We start from the raw sequence: 23,326 nt of genomic DNA, 5'->3' as shown, positions 1-23,326 counted from the left end.
CCGATCTGGCCCCCGGGCCTTGGGTTTGACACCTGTGTACTAGCGGTATCGGTACTTTCGGTGACTACTCAATAACGGAATACTCGATTTGGTATTGGTCTGAAAAAAAGTTGAGAGATTAATCAATTTTAAATTTGCGGCCCTATTGGAAACAAAACACTTTTTTTTTCCCCTTTTTGACAAAAAAAAGACTTCTGTTCTACACAACACTTTTGTGCTTTCTATTTATTCATTCAAAAACAATTGAAAATGTTGCCAGCTACACAAGCAGAAAAATTCAGAGTGTACGAGCCTCTTCCAGGTATGCACGGGAAAGCTGTTAACCTGTAACCGACTACCGGAGCAACGTGCCTAAACAAGACAGTTTACGATCTGACTCAGCAGTGTTGCTCCAAAACAAAGTTGTTCATTCAACGCAAAGTAACTTAAGATGTAACTTAAGATATTACGCACCTTTCTGCCTCAAACATGCTCAATCCGGATCAAGATCAACGCGTCCGGGTCGGCGTAATCTCCGAAACAAGCTGGCGTCTTATCAGTCGCACCCTTGAGTCGGATCTCTCATTCTTTGCCGAAAGTCAGCAGGTGAGAGCAAAAGTGTCTCGGGGTGATATCGGAAGCCGACGCCGTTTAAAGCCTGCGTCCATGTGCGGCCAGAATGTGTGCGGGACCGGCTCGGCGTTGGTATGCGGCTACGCATGGCGACGGAAGGTGGAGCCGGGGGGAGGGAAACGGAGGGGGTGGGGTAGGGGGATCTTAGAGGCTGATCAGGCGAGCTCAAAAGCTTCGGGTGACGGAATTGGGAGGGGGGGGCTCGATTGATGGACAACTAATCAATTATCAAATGAATGGACAGCTATTTTCCTAATCCAGTAATCTGAGGGCTGTTGTTCAACTGAAAATGATCCAAATTCTGAAATTTCAGCCTCTCAACAATCTGATTTAGGGAGTCCTTTGTGAATTTTGCTGGATTTTTCTTTGTTTTCAATCGATCCCGCAATCGCACCCACAATCGCACCTAAGGACAATTTGGAGTGTCCGATAATCGTTATAATAATTATTGTCCAATAATTAAATGATGAGATCATTCTTCATTGCAGGCTATGTATACTGTAAGATCATTTTAAGATAAACATTGTGTTTTCAACGTTTTTTTTGTGGCCTTATAGATAGCGATGTTTGGTATCACTTTTTTCACATTTGATACAACACCCCCAAAAATAAAGAATGACAGATCATTAAAAAAAAAAAAAAAAAGACCAACAAGCTATTGTCACCCACGCACCCTAAATACATTTAGATTAAAGCAGGGGTCATAAAGAGAAATATAGCTCAACGTTTCTGGGCAAACATTCCACGTCAATGCAGAAGAACCAGTTAGTAGGATGCTACCATGCTTGTTAAATTGCTATTTTGCTAATTAGCCTTCAGGCCGTAAGGAGGCGGAGCATCCGTCACTCTCACAAATAAAGCTTCTTTTCGATTAGACAGTATTCCCAAACCGCTATAGTCAAGAGTAAATCTAAATTGTACACCGTGCTTGGTTTTGCACTCGTTCAACTGTGCAGTTGTACTGAAATACGCTAAGTAGAAGTTCTATTATGTATAATTTTGAAAAAAGAGCTTGTTCCAACATGGACATTCGCCTACAGGCAGATAATCAGGATATCACAGTTTTCTTTGCCTTTATATGGGACTGGATGCGTGTGGGATCTCATTCATGCAGCAGAGGAAATTAACAGTGAGCCAAGGTACATTACTGCCCCCTTCTGGCGACTTTTATAATACTCACGTTTGAAAGCAAGATTTTTTTTTTTTTTTACTCCAATCCCAGCCATTAAAATTAAAAACAAAACAAAACTTTACGACCAGATATTAATTTTCGACAATTTTGATCGCTTCTATGGAAAACGGTGGAATTACCCCAAAAAATTATCTTCAATACGAAAAAGAATAAGAGAATGAATTTTTCCAAGCAAAAATGGATTCCTCCGTTTTTGGTAAACATTGAGAACAAATCAAATGAAGAATTCTCAAGTTACTTCTTTTGTCGTCTTCTGACATGTTTTTGGTTTTGGTTTTGATATTTTCTGGTTTGCGGGCTCTCAGAACACCCCTCAAAAATTATTGCCATATAAAAATATGTTCATCTTAAGGCAATTAAAAAAAAAACACTAAGATACAGTGCCTGACTTTTTTGTGATAACAAATAAAAAAATCAATAAAAGTGGCCCCATCAAACATTCTGGACAGCCGCGAGTTAAATGCACTCACCCGCTCGTGACATCATCAGCCCGCGACGCATTCTTGCTGAGAACATCTCCATCGCTCATGTATCCAGCGACGTCCACGGCGAGCCCATCAATGTCCACGTCCTCCCCGGGTCTGTCTCCGAGGCCCCCGCCGCTCCTGCCGGCCAGCTGCCGCCTGAGGTGGTCCGGGTACAGATAGCGCCCTCCCTGGCCGCGGCCGGCGTAGCCGTTCCCCGTGGAAGGGGCGTCGCCCGCTTGAAGGCGAGGGCTGGACTGACCCAGTCGCCATGACGACAAGGAAGGCCTGGCGGAAGTGAGGCTTAGGATGCTTCTTCCACCTCCGCCGCCGTTGCTGCCGCTGCTGATGTCTGTGGCGACGCCGCCGTCAAAAGTTGTTTCCAAGGTGCTGAGGAGACGGATTCAAAGAAGATTTGGTTTTATTCATTTTTTCACTGCCAGCCCGGTTAAAATGTTTTTTTTTTACATCGATAGTAGTGATGGAATAAATGTACCGTAAATTTCGCACCATAAATCTCTGTTTTTTTCCCAAACATCGAACCCTGCGGCTCATCGTCCAGTGTGGTGTAGATGCATTTTTTTACTCGCCACTAGGGGGTAGTGATGCTCTTATTTCTAAACGTGGAGGTATGATCCTCTGTGTTGAACGCATGATGTTTTTGTCGCAGTTTTTTTAATATATATATATATATATATATATATATATATATATATATATATATATATATATATATATATATATATATATATGTTCCAAGAATTTTCATTTTGTGAGAAAAATTTCGCTGACGGGAATATGCAGGAGAAATAAAATGCTTCCCCTGCAGTAAAATCAAATATTTTATGCTATATTTAGTTCTTGGATCAATGCTTTTTGTCAACTACAAGTCCCACAATGCATAGCACGAACTTTACATGATGAAAGTCAGGCTAAGCCACTCAACAAAGACGTTGAAAGGCTTGCAAATGTCACAAATTGTCCACTAGCGACCCCCGGTGGTTTTGGGGTTTCAACAAAAAAAATTCTATGACATCCTGTTGACAGGATGAAAGCAAAAAATCTGGGAAAATTCAAGATAAAACATCAGGTTTTCAATATGTCCAAAATTTACAATATTTCCAATTTGGGGATTTTTTCGGTTCAGGTTTCTTAATCTCCGTAAAATTTCACATCTTAAAATTCATTTTTATAATGTATTTCACGCTTGAAAATTGTGAATTTAGATTAATAGTGTGAAACATGAACACACACCGCTTCACCGTCTTCGAAATCACGTTTTCATCCTTTTCTCGCTCCACTGTAAAATGTACATTTTCACCGAGCGGTCCCCTCCTATTGGCCCGTCCCCAACTGTATGTTGAAGCTAAGTCGCTAAAATGTTTAAATTCTCCAAAAACACTGGAAACCGAAGCGGCACGTAACTAGATCCAGACAGCCGCGTCAACAAAGAGACGTGAGACCGGAGCAGAGGTCGAGAGTCTGTGGCAGAAAATGAGATTAGAGCTAACCCTTGAATCAAAGACAACATGAAAGACATGGCCGCCCATCAAAGTCAAAGCTTCCAGACCAGAAAGGCTAAAAGCTGTCAAGTGGACAGTCAGACACAGTCTGTTGACCATGAAGCCAATCAGTCACTCCATTTAACCTGCTTAGCCAGCTGTAGATAAATGTTGTTATTATTAAATGCAAAGGCGGGCACTTCGTTAGCGCCGATGAGCCGTAAGTTTGTCAGCCTCCGACAAATGGCGCATTTTTTATCCGTCATTGTAATCGTCGGGAAAAACCTGTCAGATGTCTTGTCATTCACAGTTATAACACAGTATATCATATGTTCCAATTCATTTGCTCTTAGTTTGAAAAGAGACATGTATTCAATTAGATTTTCTGATACCTGCAGAAAATCCGTTAAAATCTCCCATTTCAAAACAACCGATCCTACTAAAGATAATAATTATTATTTTTATAATAGAATAACTAATGATAATAATAATTATTATAACCATTTGTCATACTATTCGTATTTTTATTATTACTAGTACTGTACTTCTATTATTATCAACAGTGGAGGTCATACAATATTGATATATTTAAATAATAAAAAAAATCATGTATAATAAATATAATATGTATTATGTAATAAAAAAATATACAATATCACGTAACACACATAATATATAAAAAATACCTATATAGATAATTAATACATGATATTTAATATTTAAAACACAAGCTATTAGTAAGACTCGTTTGTTTGGATCTCAAGGTCCACGAACGCAACATAATGACACGAAAGCCTCACTTACCTGTGTGTGACCTGAGTTCCTCGCAAGCTGGACATGGTCTCCTCCAGGTTCTGCCGTAGGTCCGCAATGTTTTTAACGGTCCGCAAACGCCTCGTCTCCGGGTCTTCGCCTGCGTATACCGAGCAGAGACACATCTTGAGTCCATGTTGGCTGAAAGAAAACGAAAAGAAAAGCGAACGGCCGCCGCGCAAATGCTCCCCGACTTGATAGGTCCTCGACGGAGGGCTGGTTGTTCTTGCTGAAGGTAACATCTCCACCTCTTCCTACCGAGCTGGACTCGCTGCTCACGACTCCTTCGCCGTCGGTTTGGGATCTAATAGAGCGTATGGAATCAAATGCGCAAAATCCGTGATTGTGAATTACTTGTGCATTTGTCAACCCGCTATTTCACTAAAGAGGGTTAAACCCGATTAAGAATGAAATCTGCTGCGTTTCCCGTCTTGTGACCGGGCCGCACTAGGACCGGCTTAGTCCCTAATGCCCACAAAGTTTATCTATGCAAAAAGATGCACCGGACCTTTGACTTTCACCGGCAGAAACATTAGCTAGAATACAATAGAATTTATGCATGAAGGTGAAAAGTTCAAATAATTGCCAAACATTTGGCTGATTATTTTAATTGTGAGATTAATAAATGTTATGCCTGTTAATGCAATGATAGTAAAACCACAGCTTTCTTTTCGAATTAAGAGCCAATTACTTGGCTGATTGTTTTAATTGTAAGATTAATAATTGTTATGCCTGTTAATGCAATGATAGTAAAATCACAGCTTTCTTTTCGAATTAAGAGCCAATTACTTGGCTGATTATTTTAATTGTAAGATTAATAATTGTTATGCCTGTTAATGCAATGATAGTAAAATCACAGCTTTCTTTTCGAATTAAGAGCCAATTACTTGGCTGATTATTTTAATTGTAAGATTAATAATTGTTATGCCTGTTAATGCAATGATAGTAAAATCACAGCTTTCTTTTCGAATTAAGAGCCAATTACTTGGCTGATTGTTTTAATTGTAAGATTAATAATTGTTATGCCTGTTAATGCAATGATAGTAAAATCACAGCTTTCTTTTCGAATTAAGAGCAAATTACTTGGAACATGAAGCAACCGTTTGCTTAATTGTGTTTTAAGGACTTCTTCCTTTTATGGTAAGTTTTTTATGGATGCAAATTATCATTAACGAAACAATTTCCTGGCAGGTGAGCCAGAAATAAAACAGATGATGTTACATGATCTACTGTATAGTTTTGATGATTTGATGTTAAATATTTTTCAAAAGGCTAATAAACTAGACACAGAAATTATTTGGTTCTCACACTCAAAAGTTTAAAAAAAAGTGCCGTACGGAATTTATTTAATTATATTTAATCGAAAGAATAAATGAAACGTCTCAATCCAGAGACATTTTTTCAAAGAAAATATCCATCCAAGTAAAAATGAATCCAGAGGCAGATTTGATTTTGTACAACCATCAGATGAAAATGGAGTAAATTCAACAGGTCATTTCTTTTAGCGTTGTTAAGTATGCTGATGTGACTAGATGGAGGCCGCAGACTTGCCCCCAGGCTGTTGTGAGCTCACCTGTACATGAAAGGCGCCACGGTGGCCATGTTGGGGTGGCTGTGGTGCTGTTGGGTCTGAGGTAGCTGCACGCTGACCGTGTTGCTGGCCGTGCTCTGCGTGTTGCCCCCTCCGGGCCCAGGGGCGGAGCCCGGCCTCCCCTCAGCGGCGTGCAAAGCAGAGGTAGCGCTTTTGCCGTCCTTTTCCGACGGAGCCCGGTGCGCGGCCGGACCCGGGCCGAGCCTCGCGCTTCGCGGTCTCTCCCCGGCCTCTTTCGTCCCCGCCGAGGAGGTTTTTTTGCCTCCCGGTTTTGGTATTCCGCTGTGTGCAGAGGCGGAGCTCTCTTTTTTGGCAACTTTCCCGCCTTTGGGAATGAAGCTGGCGATTTTGGAGGTTTTCTTGTTGTCCACGTCTCCGCCGGCAGATGCCGCGTCCTCCTTGGGCTCCTCCCCCCCGAGTTCCGTCCTGTCCTGCGCCGAGAGACGTTTCCCGACTTCCTTTGCCTTTTCCTTGGCTTTTTCGGGGCCTTTGCCCGAGCTCTTTTTGGCGGTCAGGGCCCTGCTGAAAGTGCGCTGGGCAATGCCCCTCAAGGCCATTTTGGGGCTGCTGGCAGTAGCGGGGGCCCCGTGAGAGCTTCCGTTCATTCCCGGACGGAGGTTGCCGTCGTCTTCCTCAAGGGGGTCGGTGCTGGAGCCCATCTCGGCTCTCTCCGCCTGCCCGCCGGCTGCGGGATTGTCACTCGCTCCGCTGGACGGAGAGGAGGAGGATTTAGAGCCTCCTTTGCTGTTAAAGAGCTTAAGCTTTTCCAGCATTGACTTTTGCGTGACAACTTTAGGAGGAGCTTCGGATCCCGAAGTAGCCTTACTGGAGGTCTCCTTCTCCTGCTTTGTTGACTGCATGGTAGACGAGGAAGGGGATTGAGAGGCGTGCTTGGAACTCGCCGATTTGCCCCTCCAGGGCTTGCTGCTGCCGCTGCTGGGGTGGGGAATGGCGGTCGAGGATGACGAGGAGGTGGGCACGATCAAGGAGGGGGCGGCGGAGGGGCTGAGGGTCACGGAAGGCAATGTCGCGTTCTCGTTTGATATCAGTAAAAGCTGAGAGGCCATTCCCTCTGAGGAATCTGCAAAAACAAAGACGAAAATAACATTACGATAGAAAAGTAAGGGCGGGAAAAGTAATTAGCGCGTCCGCCTCGCGGTTCAGGGTCCTGAGTTCAATTCCGGCTGGCTCCGGTCCTGTGTGGAGTTTGCATGTTCTCCCCGTGCCCGTGCGGGTTCTCCCGGCTTCCTCCCACATTCCAAAAACATGCATGGCGGGTGCATTGGACACTCTAAATTGTCCTTAAATGCGGTTGGGTGTGTGAATGGTTGTTTGTCACTGCGTGCCCTGCGATTGGCTGGCAACCAGTTCAGGGTGTGCCCCGCCTTCTGCCCAATAGACTGCTAGGTAGGCACGTAACTTCAACATCTAGCAATTTATTGCAGTTTAAGTGTTGTAGCAATTCAGTTTTTTGGAATTCGGACATCTTACAGAAAATTTGAGTGTTGGGGTAAAAAAACTAAAAAAAAAAAAAACGACACGACTTTTCCTCCTCCCGCTGAATCTCTCTCCATAAGTTTTGGTCTACGGGACAGCTGTAGGCCAAAATAAACCGATACTATTTTTGATATATCAATAATAGAACAGGACTAGCATAATTTACATTAGAAGAATAAGTGCAGATAGGATTCTCAGGAGACAAAACCAGATGCTGAGGGACACTTTTATTTCCCTCACTCAAACCGGCCTTATATGGCTTGGAGGTGCCCCGAGCTGGTGCTGCCAAATGGGCCATTATTTTCCTTTGAGCCGGCCACCAAAACTGTTAAAACCCCCTTTACACTAACAATGACAGGATCCCATCACAAAGTGTTTAAAAAAAAAAAAAAAGAAAAAACAATGACCAGCAGTCTCAAGTGCTTTCAAGTCTGGCCAAGTCCAAGAGCAGAATTGCCGTCCTCACTACGCTTGCACTTATATGGACTGTTCTTGTTCGGCATCTCTCACTGCTCTCTCCCCGTCGTTTTTAAAAAATCTTAAGAAGATTAAAGACTTAAGGAGGAATGGAAAACTTTGAAATTAGCGGTGTTTATACTGTAAACCCAAGTCCCAAGTCCAGTCAACTCCTGTTGCGAGTTTGTCAACTAAGAAAAAAAGCAAAGGCAAATCAGCATAAGGGGGCGTCAGCTCAACTTACACGCAACTGGCGGAATAATAAAAAAGCTGCAATCATTTGGCGGGGAGGAAGAAGGTTTCCTCAGGGCAGTCTGCGTGCGCGTGCGGACGGAGCTGAGCTATCAGTCGCAGCAAACATTTGAATATTCAAACATCAACGGACAAGCAAGAAGGAGGGAGAGTTACCTAGAATCATTCAGAACTGCTCTAATATATATATATATATATATATATATATATATATATATATATATATATATATATATATATATATATATATATATATATATAAATATATGTACGTTCCAAGAACTTTCATTTTGTGAGAAAAATTTCGCTGTCGGGAATATGCAGGAGAAATAAAATGCTTCCCCTGCAGTAAAATCAAATATTTTATGTTATATTTAGTTCTTGGATCAATGCCTTTTGTCAACTACAAGTCCCACAATGCATAGCATGAACTTTACATGATGAAAGTCAGGTCAACTACAAGTCCCACAATGCATAGCATGAACTTTACATGATGAAAGTCAGGCTAAGCCACTCAACAAAGACGTTGAAAGGCTTGCAAATGTCACAAATTGTCCACTAGCGACCCCCGGTGGTTTTGGGGTTTCAACAAAAAAAAAAAAAAATTCTATGACATCCTGTTGACAGGATGAAATTTATTAATTTAATTAATTTATTTATTTATTTGTTACCTCCTAAACTGTTGTCTAGAGGAGGGTCTAAAAGTGATGGGTACTAGTCCATGAAATCTTCAAGTACTTGTAAAGTAATCGATTACTTCAGTATGACAGTACCTAAAGTAAAAGTTACTATAGCACTTAGCACTTGCGCAATATTATGTCCAATTTTTGGTAGTTTACATCAAAGGCATTTCTTATCAAAGGGAAAGCAATGAAAGAAACTAGGGAGCTGAAATTTCACCCAGATGGTGACAACATGTCAAAGTTCAACATGGCACGACCACTTAGTTATCACACTACCAGGAGCGTGCCCTCAATTGGATAAAATACTGCAAGAATGATGTGAAAGAAATGGTTAGGGCTGGTTGAGTCAAAAAAAATAAATAAAATAAAAAAAAAAAATTATATATATATATATATATATATATATATATATATATATATATATATATATATATATATATATATATATATATATATATATATATATTTCACATCATTGAAAAGAGTTTGCAAACCACTGCTGCATGCTGTGTGGCTTCTTTAGCGTGAAAACACACACGGTTTCACACCAAATTCATCTGACTCTCCTGTACTTTTAATTTTTACACTTTGATTCACCCTAATTGTAAATAGGCACCCACTTGGTAGCATTTCTCCCATCCTCTGTTTAGCGTTTAGTGAGAGCAGCTCAAAACAATGCAGCCATTTGGAAGTGTTTAGGGCCCAATTAGCCATGCTAGCAGTTAGCAAAAGTGAAAGTGGGTCAGGTTGCTAATCGGCGGCATCCCGCTGGAAGCAGCTAAATGAAAGGAGTGCAGGCGGTGATTACGGGGCAGGCAAGGCACAGGGATGAGTGAAACTTTGATGTGGGTCAAACGGCTCGGTCCGGGCTCTCCATGAATGGGCTGATTTAAGGGCCGGAGTCAGAAAGGAACTGTGGACACTGGGACAAACGTTTGTTGTCGTGACCAAAGCCAATGTCAAGGATTGCTCCAGTTAAGCAGCCAAGTATAGAGAACACGCTGCTATCGTCAACACGCCGCTTTGTAATGAAGTTTCTGTCACGTGACACAAGGAAACGAAAACTATGGCAGTGTGATGCTAAATTAATGCGAATTCAAAATAGTTGTTTGACGCAGGAAAGCTAATTCCAAAGGAGAGGCCTGTGCTGTTTCTCTCCTGGTATATTTTGGCTAACTCGCTAGCGAAAGAAGAGTGAGAAATATAGTTGTTTATTAATGAAAGATTCTTTTAAAGATGACCAGCGCTATAAATGTCCTAGCTGCTTTATTTTTGCCTCTTTAGCTAGCTAGCTAACTTTCTAATATAAGTCTGAATAAAGGTTAGGAAAATAGTTGGTTGATGCAGAAAAAGCTACTTTTAAAAGAGGCCTACACTGTTTTTGCCATAATGCGGAATTTTTGGCTTGCTAGCTAGGTAGTTTTTAAATGTAAATAAGAGTAAGAAAAATAGTTTGTCCTGCGACGTTTCTGTGATAGCTGTTGTATTTTTGCCTCTTTATCTAGCTAGCTAGCTAGCTAACTTTCTAAAATAAGCGTGAATAGGAGTTTGGAAAATAGTTGTTTGATGCAGAAAAGATGCTTTTAAAAAATGCTGTTTTTGCCCTCACGGCAGAAATTTTGGCTTGCTAGCAAACATTGTATTATAAATGTAAGTAAGAGTGAAAAAAAAAGTTGATTGATGCAGAAAAGACCATTTGAAATGAGAGGCCTGTGCTGTTTCTGTCCTGCTGCATTTTGGCTAGTTAGCTAGCTCGCTAGCTTTCTATTATAAGCGTACATAGGAGTGACACAAACAGTTGGTTGTTGCAGAAAAGATCATTTTAAATGCTGCGTTTGGCTAGCTAGCTAACTTTATATAACTATAAAGCTTTATATAAACAAAGTCAGCTTTGTATTAATATAAGCGTAAATATGGGGAGGCCTGTGCTATTCCTGTCCTAGCTGCCGGATTTTTGCCTAGCTAGCTAGCAAACTGTTTTATTAGAAGCATAAACAAGAGTGAGAAAAATAGTTGTTGGAGGAAAGATCATTTTAAATTAGAAGTCTTGATTGTTTCTGTTCTTGTTGTTTTTTGGCTTGGTAGCTAGCTAGTATTCTATTAGCATACATAAGTATGTGGGGCTCCCTCAAAAAGAAAAAAATATACGTAATTAGAATGGGTCAGTGACATCTTGACCCTGCAGCTTTGAGCAGCTTAGGGGCAAATGTTAGAAATAATACCGCTTACTTTCCCAAGACATGTTGAAAGAATTACAACTTAACAACTTAAACACAGCCGTCATTAGAAATGAAAGACTTGAGCATCACAGCATTGGAGCGAAATGGCCAAAGCGCACTTTTCTCTGACCTCTTGTCTCACGCAGTGAGCTCCTGCGTGTTAAAACCATGTAATTTCATCTAAGTGTCAACATGTGAAAGCTAACCGTGTAAAGCAGCTTCAAACGCTTGAAAGTGTATAATCTTCAAACCGTTACAAGGTTGGTGGCCAGACCAAGTCGCAGGCCTCGGAATAGTGTGACCGCTGTTGCTCACCAGCAATAAATGCATTAAGGTTGGCGTGGGATGGCGGCGTTGAGACATCAGAGGCCGCTCGGCTCTTCTCGTGGTCACAAGAGACACTTTAGCTTTTAGTCAGTTGGTGATCGTTGCTGGTCGCACACTACTTATCCCCACCAAAAATAAATACAAAAAAACTAACATTAAAAAAAATATAATAATATAATAATATATAATAAGTTATATATAATACTAAAAAAATAGAAAAAAAGATTTAAAAATATTTTTTATATTTATTATTATTATTATATATAACTTATTATATATATTATTATATTTTTTAATAAAATATACTAAAAAATAAATTACTAATAAATTATACTAAAAAATATAAAAAAAATATTTAAAAAAATATTTTTTACATTTTATATATATATATATATATATATATATATATATATATATATATATATATACACGAACGCTGTATATAAAGCTCCTTCTAATTACCTCGTCAAAACATTTCATGATATTTAAATAAGGGCACAAGGTTACGGTAGATTTTATGAGTTAGGGTGCAAAAACAGAGTTATTTGTATACGATCACTGTAAATTTTTAGAGTACATAACAATAAAAAGTTGAAATCAGCAAATATTGCCATTTGGTCGATTATTTTTAGCCAATTTTCGAAGGGCCAAAATTGCCAGATGATTAATCAGTGAGGCCCCAAATCTAATTTGAATGCTTTGTAACGATGATAACAGGAAAATTAACTTTTTTCTTTTCAAATTAAAAGCAAGGGCACTAATCACCACCCTAAATAACAAATCACATTTTCAAAATCGACTACATCCCAACATAAAATACAAAGTTGCAGCTGCTTGCTTCCTCATCACGATTATAGATTCCCGCCCGTGTCCCCGTCCCGCCCCCCTCCCTCCGCTGCTCACTTATTGCCCCCCCTAAAAGTGAAAGGGACAAGCCGCCTTTGTGTGAAGACGGAAAAACACTTTGAAGAGTTTCTCCACATGAATAAACTCAAACAGTGATGTTACAGCCCATCAAGAAGGCTATTCATTGTGCACGGGAAACAGTTTGACAAATTAAGACACACACACACACACACAAACACACACACATATGCATGCATGCACAAACGCTTCGGCATACACCAGCGACCGCTTCCAAATGGACAACACATACTGCTCTCTCGCCCAAAATGGGCCACTTTGACTTGTATATCGCCAAAAAGTAAGTGAGTCTATTCTGGAGTCAAAGACACCCAGTACAAGCTGCAGGTGTTTCCTTGACGATCTTTACCTGTTACATATATGTTACATATATAACAGCGGGACTAGGAGTGGGCAAAACCTTTGACCCAAAGGCCGCAAAGGGTACGAAAATTTAGCAAAAGGACCGGACCGGGAGCAGATGGAATGGAGTGTTTTTATAATCTTCCTCATAAGAGAAAAAAAAAAAACGCGGGATAGCTAGAAAACATGTGCTTTAATATCAATAGAAAAATTACAAAAGCATTACATATCTTCCGCTAATTAATATTATGACTCTCTTCCCGATTGATCATTTCTTCAAGTTTGGGGGCCGGATTAAAAAGTTTAACGGGCCGCATATGGCCCCCCAGCCACAGTTTGCTGAACTAGACTCTCAATAGTCAAAACCATGCGCTTTAATATCAATAGAAAAATTACAAAAGCATTACATATCTTCCGCTAATTAATATTATGACTCTCTTCCCGATTGATCATTTCTTCAAGTTTGGGGGCCGGGTTAAAAAGTTTAACGGGCCGCATATGGCCCCCCTGCCACAGTTTGCTGAGCTAGACTCGCAATAGTCAAAACCATGCGCTTTAAAATCAATAGAAAAATTACAAAAGCATTACATATCTTCCGCTAATTAATATTATGACTCTCTTCCCGATTGATCATTTCTTCAAGTTTGGAGGCCGGATTAAAAAGTTTAACGGGCCGCATATGGCCCCCCAGCCACAGTTTGCTGAACTAGACTCTCAATAGTCAAAACCATGCGCTTTAATATCAATAGAAAAATTACAAAAGCATTACATATCTTCGGCTAATTAATATTATGACTCTCCTCCCGATTGATCATTTCTTCAAGTTTGGGGGCCGGATTAAAAAGTTTAACGGGCCGCATATGGCCCCCCAGCCACAGTTTGCTGAGCTAGACTCTCAATAGTCCAAACCATGCTCCCTCCACATTACAATCGTTTCAACATATCCGGCTAACTTTCGCTAAAAAACCGAAAGCTTCTACAAATGGAAGTGAACCCACCTCATGAGAGCTGCAACATGTCCGACGAGAGCAGAGAGACGATGGGAGACAAGAGTGCCAGACATACTCGGGCTGAGAAGAGGGTGACGCGCTATGCTAAGTGGGGAGGAGGGGCTTGGCGTCATGTCAAAGTGGAGGCTCACAAAGGGAGGGGGGCCAAGCAGTCATTAACATCCTATTGGCTGCCAATCAAAGGTATTCCTCTCACAAACGCATGGAAAATCTTCCCCAATTTAACAATATTTTTAGTTACCGTAATCCCCCAACTATAAACTGCACCTGTGTGTTGGACACACCCTTAATTTTAGTGTCAAATTCTGGAATTTTCTACGTCCTTGTGACAGCCTCGCGGTCTCTAAGCTACTTCTTGAAATCTACTGTAATATTCCTGTGTGTAAACCAGGGCGGACTCGGGAGCTGGTTCAGTCTGCTTGCTTCTTTTATTGAAAATAATGCGACAACAACCTTGGCTAACACAAGCAGCTTGTTCGGTGCAACTAACTGCTAAAACGCACACATACGCCCTTCATTTTAGGAAAAAAAAAGCAAGTCATATATTGGGGGAATTGCGATAGAGGGATTCTATCCCGCAGTGTTTTTTCAGTTTCTATGAAAATTTTTGGCTTTTTCTCGTACAGAACGGGATGTGACGCGAGGTTTGGCCCACCTTTGTTCGGCTGCGAGCTGGCTTTGGTCTTGTCGCTGAAGGCCTGGCTGCGTCTGTTCCCAGCACCGCTGAGCGCGCCTCGGGGAGTGATGTCACCGCCTGCAGTGGACACCCTCGCCGAGGGCCCGGGAAGTCTGCCGAGTACCCGAGAAATTACAAAATGAGCTGACGATTGGGGAGACAGGCAATGACAAAAAGAAAAATTAAATCGTTATCTTACTCAGAGCTGGTTTATACATTTGTGTCCACTGGAGTGGACATTTGTATTTGGTCTTTTTTTTTTTGACTCATTAAAGCTACCCGACTAGGTCCTAGTGGCCCCAGTAGAGGACATCATGGCCTTTCTGATGATGTCTCACATGTTTAGGTGGGATGCAGTTCCCTTTGTTGTCTCGCTGAGACAAGATGGACATGATAGAGGACTGAATAGGCTGCGTCTCAGAAGGCTATGAAGACAATCAGGGGTGAAAGTTTCTGAATGCTTTTCCACGTAATAAATGGAAAGAAAACAATTTTCAAATAACTGCATGATGCCAAATTTGGACCATGCAGACATTGCAGTGGAACGTCTTCAATCAGGAGTATGTTGTCTTTTTGTAACCACCAAAAATGTAGCAGTGTAAGCAAATGCATAGTCATTAAAAAGAATAATAATGATAAGGAGTCAACAAGTGGCTTCATGTTCCAATTATTTTGCTCTCAATTTGAAAATGTCAAATTTTCTGTATATGTATGTAGATATTTGACTAAAAAACTATTTTAAAGTTTTCCTAATTAGCTGTTGACCAACTTTTAAAGTAAAATGTATTTAACGTCCATCTTTTGTCTTTTGTCCTCTCTGGTATTAACACAGTTAAACTGCCACAGGAAGTAAATGTGTTAACTCAGTCTTTTTTTTAATGCATTGTAACATTTACAAAGTTAATGCAATCTATCTACATATACTGTACATATCATGTTAACATTCTAAAGTTGGGCTGCTGAAACGTGCACTAAAACTTTCATCACAAAGGGATTTAATGAAATGTTAATTTATCATGGCAACACCCTGGTGAGACTGAAAGGATGATGCTGATAAGCGGCGTATACATATTAATAAAACTCTCATTTCCGCTTTGTCTTTCACTTTGACAAAGATTCTGCTCGCCGGGTAATCACTCGCTTCATCATAAAAGGTTTTATGAGTAATCTGAAATTATTCAATTTGAACTACTTCTGTATGAAGCAATACCAATGTTTTATGAATGAACAATAGTTCCCTTTAATAGCTAATTTCCCTTTAAACACGGGGGGAAAAGTGATGACAATAATAGTTTAATGTTCAACAGTGCATTAAATCATTCTCAACAATTAGAAATGTTTTGATAAACATGCTGGAGCGCGTCTTCTTTGAGACGCTTCGCAGATTTGAAAATCGATTCGATTAGCCTGTAGTTCTACATATGCACCAGAAGAGGGAGCCATTGCATATGTTGGAGGAGTTTCTCGTTCAGATTGCAGGTGCAATGCAAACGGAATCGGGGGCGGGCAGCATGCAAAAACAAAAACAAAACGACTCCGTTCGACAGTCGGACATGCAAATTCATTTGCAAACGCCAAATTCAAAATCTGCATCTAAATGACACACCCCACCGGATGTACATTCCAAACACAGCCTCTCTGTTAATTATTAACGCTGAGTTATATACACGTCGCCACAAGCACACAGACGCGGACGCACAATTATTTGGGGGTTATCTAAAGGTCTTCTCCGGTCCATTTAGCAGGCTCGCTAAATGAGCCGTGTAGCTAGACAGACAGAGGAGTCCCAAAATGTAGCCTCAAGCGCCACCAGCTTGGCATTAGCACTCATGCATTTTAGATGGTGCTCGTGGTAGACACTTCCTTTCAAACACCAGGGAAAAGAAAATCAAATTGGAACGGAAGGAACTCCTGTTCATTCGCGGCAATGATCATGCTATTTTTTTTCCCAGGAAGCGTAGGGTGACCAGATGTCTCGGTTTAACGCGGTTTCTTTCTTTTTTGTTTTTGTTTCGGTTTCCTTTTTTTAAAAAATTGTTTGGACCGTGTGTGTCAAACCATTCATAGGATAAAAAAGAATTATATTCACTTTCCCGTTTGTGCCGTAGCAGAATAAGAACTGCTTCCTGCTTTTGTTTCTAAGAATCATGGGAAAGGTAGTTCTCTGTGATTCACTTCGAGACTGGTATTAACTCATTCAATCAAGACGTGTTTACGTTTTTGTTATTGTTGTTGTTGTTGTTTTGAAGTCCAGACATTCAATCCTAGGTACTATTTTGGATGTATTTCAAATTGTTTCAAGTGCTTTGCTAAAAGGGGGTAAACAAATGTTTGGTTGTAATTGAAACTAAGTAATCAAGTAATTAATTACTTCAGGTAACTCACTACTCAAATAGTTGATTACTTTAGGTAGTTAAGTATTTAAATAAACAATTACTATGGGTAAATAAGTGCTACAGTATTTGTTTTTCAGGCAATTAAATTGTAAAGTAAATAATTACTTAAGGGAGTAATTGATTCGGTAAGTGATTACTTGACTATTTAATTCATTTAGTACAAGACATTTTTAGATACTCCTTTTGCCAAACACTTGATAAAAATAAAAAAAATAAAAAACAATCCAAAGTATTTGGGATTTAATTTTTGATTGAAAAAAAACAAACAAACAATAACAAAATCACGTTTCTGGTATTGAATGAGTTAAGAGAACGCAAACTGCAAAAAGTTCTCCTGAGCGGGCGGGTACTCTCCTCGTTTGCATTTGGCAGTTGACAGGAGGTGTGTTCAATGTGCACTCACATAGTGGGACATCTCAAACATCAATTGAAATACTCATTCAATAGAGATAGAGATTTCGTTTTCAGTGGTGTCTCAGTTTTGAATTTGGAAAATCTGGTCACCCTGAAAAATGAAGAGAAGGTGAGGGAGAGGAAAGAAATGGAAGAATGCAGTAGAGGCTAACCTAGAGGTCTTTTTCTGACCAAGGGAAAACTTGAGTAGTTTACTCTGAGAGCCAATCCTGGAGGAGAAGAAAAGAGATATGGCAAAGAGGAAGACAGGTCAGCTCCACATTTATAAATGAGCAGAAGAAGCGTGAGCAGGAAGACGGATATGACGGAATGCGGCGGACTGGACAGATTACGACCATTCGGCCACGCTGGACCGGAACTTTGGACTTGACCTCACCTGGACTGCATCTCGGCCTGCGCTGCTTTGTGGGCGGCGGGGGCCGGAGTCCCATGCGGAGACTGGCCGAGCTGAGCCGGGGCGCTGCTGTGCTGGCTCAAGGGGGGGTGCGGGCTCCGGGGCTGGAGGGGGGGCTGCCTCTGGAACTGCTGTTGCTGCTGTTTGAAGCGGGACAGGCTGAAGAAGAGGCCCAGGATGGCCTTTAGGTTGCCATTACGGATCTCTGAGGGACAGAAAATGGCCCGTGTTGAAATACTGAAAAATTTCATTTCCTTGCCGTATTTTGTCATGCAACTTATGTGACACTTTTTGACCCATTCAAACCATTTCAGCTTCAACATGTTCAGAAAATTCACGCTTTCCAGGCTATTATTTTTCTCAATCCTAAACTTTACACTTTTCCCACAATTCAACATTTTTCACCCCAAAAATGGCCATTCATTCTCAATGGGGAATTCCAAAATATATTTCCATTTAAAATCCACAAAATCTCTTTTTTTCTCCATGATCTGATTTAATCTTCCTTTCTGACTAATTCCCACTGTTCCAACTTTGAATTCTTCAGTCCATTCTTACCACAATTTTTTTCAAATTTCCCAAAAGTAAAAATTGTAATATTTTCGTTTTGCACAAAGGGCCACATATTTCGACCAATTCAAACCATTCCGCTTCTGCATACTCCGAAAATTCACGCTTTCTTGCCTGTTATTTTTCTCGATCCTAACTTTTACAGTTTTCCCACAATTCAACATTTTTCACCCCCCAAAAATACCCATTCATTCTCAATGGGGAATTTCAAACTTCATTTCCATGAAAAATCCAATTTTTTTTCCCTATGACACATACAACATTTGACATCAAATTTACTCTGCCTTTCTGTGTTATTCATACTTTGAATTCTTCGGCTCATTCCTACCACAAATTTTTCAAAATTATTTTTTGTTTTGCTCAATTGTTTTCTCAAAATCTTAAAATATTCCAAGAAATACATCAAGATTTTTCATGATTCCGTATCGTTCAATTTGCCCTCAAATTATTACACGCAGTTCATTCTAGTATAGTGTTTTTCATGCATTCCACATTATGCCTCATGCTTCCATAAATACACAACAAAATAAAATATACGACCAAGAGCGCTGTTCCATTCACTATTTACAATTGAAATGTGATCAGTCAGTGAAAGTAGAAGCATTCTTACCTTCCGCAGACAATCCCTGAGTGTTGACTCCTTTGGCTGCCAGGAAACTGAGGCAAACGTCAATGTTCTCAATCTGTAAAAGGACACACACACACACACACACACACACACACAAAACTGTAAGAAACTGCAGGCTGCAAACTTATAACCACCTGTAAAAGTAACTAGCGTCTCTCATCCAATCAATGCGCGGCACTTAGCAATTTAGCCAATGGTGGTCATCCTTAATTTTACTGACAGGAAGGTTAATATCGTATTATTTTTGGTGATATGCGCCCAAGCTTTTGGATTCACGAACATCGGACTCGCTAATACGAGTTAGCAATGACAATGTTTTACCCACAATGCTTCTGTTTACATCAAAAATGAACCGGATTTTACATTTGACACCATCAAATGATTCGCTTTTGTTATTACGAGGAGGTGAAAATCCGATTTATGCTTTTGAGTGAAAATGCCGGTGGGCTCGGGGCTCCCACCCGAGTTGAAACAGTAACCGCGTCTTCTATCTGTGACCTTTGACCCCACGGCAGCTGTTTTGACATATGCTGTCTGTGGAAGTGACCCAGGTTAGCGTGAGAGGAATGCAGAGTAAACGCCAACTGAAGAAATAGTGACGACAGTTGAAAAATAATCGTCATTCGTGATGCCCAACGGATGAATCGATCTCAAACCGTCTAATGTTGGAATCGTTACTTCAGCCAATTTTTTTTTTTAATACAAATCAGCATCGACCTCGAAATTTGCAAGTGACCCGTTTGAAGCCACCGCTGTCCTGACAACAAAGTTGAACTCAGAAGCACATTCCCAGAAGAGTTCGGCTTAACACAAAGTAAAAGACATTTGTCTTCATTTGACATACTTTGAAGGGTGTTTTTGTTCGTTTCTGTGTTACATCAAGTAGGCAAAACAACACATTATGCTCATTCCACCTGTGTGCTTATCTGGTTTTAGGTATAATATTAAAAAAAAGGCTTATCTGGCAATATCTAATTATTTATGAGTACAAAAATGTCTCCACGGAAACCTTTTTGCAGGTGTACCCTTAAATAAAGGTCATAAAATGTGTCTGCCAATGGGTGGTCTCACAAGGTGTATTTTATTCAGAGACTCCAGATGATAGATCACATATCATCTGTGTTATTTCTGGCTCATATGCCAGAAAATGGTGTCGTTAATAACAATGCACCTAAAACTCAACAGAATAAAAGGAGCCACGATTTGCACAAGTTGCAAGTTTCATGTTCCAATTAATTTAATCTTAATCTGAGAGGAAAACACATTAAGATTGCCCAATCGATCAGCCGATTATGGCCCTTCAAATATCCCCCCAAAATATTGGCCGATATATCCCAACTGTTACTTATTAATTTATTGTATTAATACATTTACAGCAGTTGTATAGAAATAACACTGATGTCATTATTTATTACACATGCAGTATCTACAGTGAAAAATTAGTTTTATATCATGAAATGCGTTGATCTGTCATTCAAAGCAAAGCAAATCTCAATTATTACAAGCGCTGGCTAGGGGAGCAATGCAAGGAAGCTGGGAACAAAATGAACCCGCAAGTCACTTCTTAAACGCCACAGTTTGTTTAAAACAAATCAAAAATACATAGCACAGCATAAATGAAACAATTGTGCAAAATAGGATGCCGATTCAAGTAGCAGCAACATAAGCACATGACATTAATCGATTATTGCCATTAGAGCTTTATTTAACCCTTGTGAAGTATTTTGTCAAAGGCATTTCACTTCAAAAGGAAAGCATTGAAAGAAGACACTAGGGAGCTGAAATTTCAACCGACATTTTTACAGGCTCATGGATAGTAAAAATTCACATATAATTGACATCTATTGAAATGGATGAGGAGGAAACAAGTACTACTTAATTCATTTTTCATAAAAAAAAAAAAAAAAAAATGAAAAAATTCCAAGAGAAGAACCAACAAAAATCAAATATGTGTCTTCATTAAATGTGTTTAATTTTGGAATAATTATGGAATAGATGTAAAAAAATGGAAAACTTCTATTTTCAAAGAAAGGCTTAAAATTTCCCTTTGAATTGCGTTGCTATGTTCAGTAAACACATTAAAATTAATAAGCTGATGGATCAGAATTTTTTCTGCCAAAAATTGGCATCGGGCAAAAAATAAAAAATCTATTTTGGTGAGTTCACAATAAATGGAACAAGTGAATTTGAGCTATGAGAGGAAACTATCGGACAACTCTAGATAGGGTCACGTATGCGTATGAGTGCATTTCAATGACAAAGAGGGCATAGGGATCAGCTGTGCTTTTGCCCCCTTTTCTGTTGTTAACGATGGAGGTGTGTGTGTGTGTGTGTGTGTGTGCCTCTCTGGTGCTTTGAGTGGCTTCGCTAGTCTGGCTGGTGGCCAAAAATAGCATCCTCAGCTGGCACACTGGCCCAATTTATGAGCCATCATATGCGCCCGAGGCCTCGGGACTCCCCCGTATCATTTCCCCGCCGGGGACACAAAAGTGCAAAAATGCCGGAATCCGACTCGGCGCGTCTTAAATGTCACCCGATGGCAAAGTGTGGTCACAAGCGTTCCAGATGATCTACTCACGGGATGTTCTCCGCAATCACGGTTAACTTCTTGCCTGGGAATTTTGTGCTGAGGCGTGTACGTTCACACACACGCGCTCGGCAGGTGAATTTCACAGCGGCGTGCCAGAACCAATCAAAAGGATCGCTTACCATCTGAGAGCGGCTCTTGGGGCAGCCGTTGATGTCATCAATCTTCTCGTTGGCTGAGGACAGAGGAGGCAGAGAATGAAAGGCGTGTTCAAGTGCTTGTAATCCTCACTTCTATGTCCATGCGTCTCCTGGACGCTCGCTGGCTGAATGAGGAGAGCCGAGGCGCTACAGCTGATGACCGCGAGCCCCGTCCGTCCTCGCCTCCCTGCCTGCTGGGACTTGAAACTCGAGCGGGTCGGGAGCCGGCGGGGACGGAGATGGGAGCGTGTGATGTAAGGGATGCCTCCTGACCATTAAAGGCCCAGCCCACAGCAGCTGAGACGGGGGCCGCCGGCTCAGCGTTGACAACTGTGCCAACAGCGTATACGAGGTCTTCACACACATATATATATTATATATATATATATATATATATATATATATATATATATATATATATATATATATATATATATATATATATATATGTCCCCTCTTTACACCATTTTTTTCACCTTACGACAACTTCTCTTCTCAAACATGGCGGTCAGTGCATGTCTAGGGGCAGTGCCCTTACACGTCACTACACGCGTCACTGCTCATGTCAATACAATACTGGTCTGCTATTGGTCAGCGTCACGGGTCACTAAGATGCCGGTCTGCTATTGGTCGGCGCATGGGGTCACAAAGATGGCTGCCTATGGGTCCCAAGATTGCTAGTGATGTTAAAGAGAGATAAAAGAAGATGATTTATAGGGAAACGAAGCTGGATATAATCAAGAAATACAAAGAACGCTAGCCTAGGTTAGCTTCACAAGAGAATGCGGCCATAACAAGCTCGTCACGTAAAGGTAAATAAATTCTGTTATATATTTTTTATTTATTACGTTATTTAATTGTATACATGTTTATTATATATAAGTAGCAGTTTCTATATTATTTTGATATTAATTTTTAATATGTATTTACAATTTTGATGTTTTTACTTGGGGCTTTATGCGCATTTGATAATTAACAGTTTAGATATGGCAAATTCGCATTACGATATATATATTTAGATCATTTATTCTAAACTTAATTCCCTTCAAAATGATGTGTCATAAACGGAGCTAGCTGAAAATTTGACGACTTTACAGCAATCAGAATGTTGCCAAGTTGAGAAAAACACATTTAAAATTTTGGCACATTCACGACTAAGATTGCTGAAACAAAAATGACAATCTGCATATCCAAATTCTAACGATCTGTCATACAAGCCTCCGAAGCAAGTCAAATAAAAATGCATGACGCAAACAACGTTCCCAATTCTCCGCTCAGTCCTAAATCTCATAAAAAGAATCACATGTTGACTCCCAAAGAATGGCGCCCTTTCTTTTCGGTGAGAAATCAAGTCTAATAAATCACTTGAAACATCATGTCGATGTAATAGCTGTAAAATGCCAAGCGACAGTCAGCTGGTGCCGGCCCGCTTCGGAATGGATGCTGGCGGCAGACAAGATGACAGTAAGGAGCGATAGATGAACTGATAAGAGTGACGCCCACGTGAATGGGGTGAAGGTCAAAAGAAGAATGCAACAACTTATTTGCACCATGTAAACACATTTTGTTCCATACCACGGTCAACAATATTCATCAAAATAATAACAATCCGTATTCATTCATCTCTAAATTTTTGC

At 40.4% G+C, this 23,326-nt stretch overlaps 1 protein-coding gene across 6 annotated transcripts in view; it reads right to left on the bottom strand.

The window, feature by feature from the left end:
* Window positions 1-23,326, bottom strand: part of nav2a (neuron navigator 2a) — a 164,111-nt gene that overhangs the window by 47,225 nt on the left and 93,560 nt on the right. For 5 of the 6 annotated variants that reach the window (XR_015865267.1, XM_088412194.1, XM_088412190.1 and 2 more), the window contains 9 exons: window positions 21,672-21,724; window positions 18,945-19,017; window positions 17,747-17,969; window positions 17,523-17,579; window positions 14,540-14,673; window positions 6,157-7,255; window positions 4,778-4,887; window positions 4,575-4,683; window positions 2,275-2,658 (listed from right to left, as the gene is read on the bottom strand). Coding sequence is in view for 5 of the 6 variants with exons in the window: in XM_088412194.1 (XP_088268320.1) it covers window positions 2,275-2,658; window positions 4,575-4,683; window positions 4,778-4,887; window positions 6,157-7,255; window positions 14,540-14,673; window positions 17,523-17,579; window positions 17,747-17,969; window positions 18,945-19,017; window positions 21,672-21,724 (2,242 nt within the window). In the remaining variant the exon portion in view is untranslated. The remainder of the gene's footprint in view (window positions 1-2,274; window positions 2,659-4,574; window positions 4,684-4,777; window positions 4,888-6,156; window positions 7,256-14,539; window positions 14,674-17,522; window positions 17,580-17,746; window positions 17,970-18,944; window positions 19,018-21,671; window positions 21,725-23,326) is intronic. The other variant, XM_088412192.1, reaches the window with a different exon arrangement.

This window comes from Hippichthys cyanospilos, chromosome 4 (assembly GCF_059441005.1).
Source record: "Hippichthys cyanospilos isolate Australia breed blue-spotted pipefish chromosome 4, RoL_Hcya_1.0, whole genome shotgun sequence".
Lineage (NCBI taxonomy): Eukaryota > Metazoa > Chordata > Actinopteri > Syngnathiformes > Syngnathidae > Hippichthys > Hippichthys cyanospilos.
Note: the sequence above shows the minus strand (reverse complement) of the source record. Positions and strands in the feature narration are given on the sequence as shown.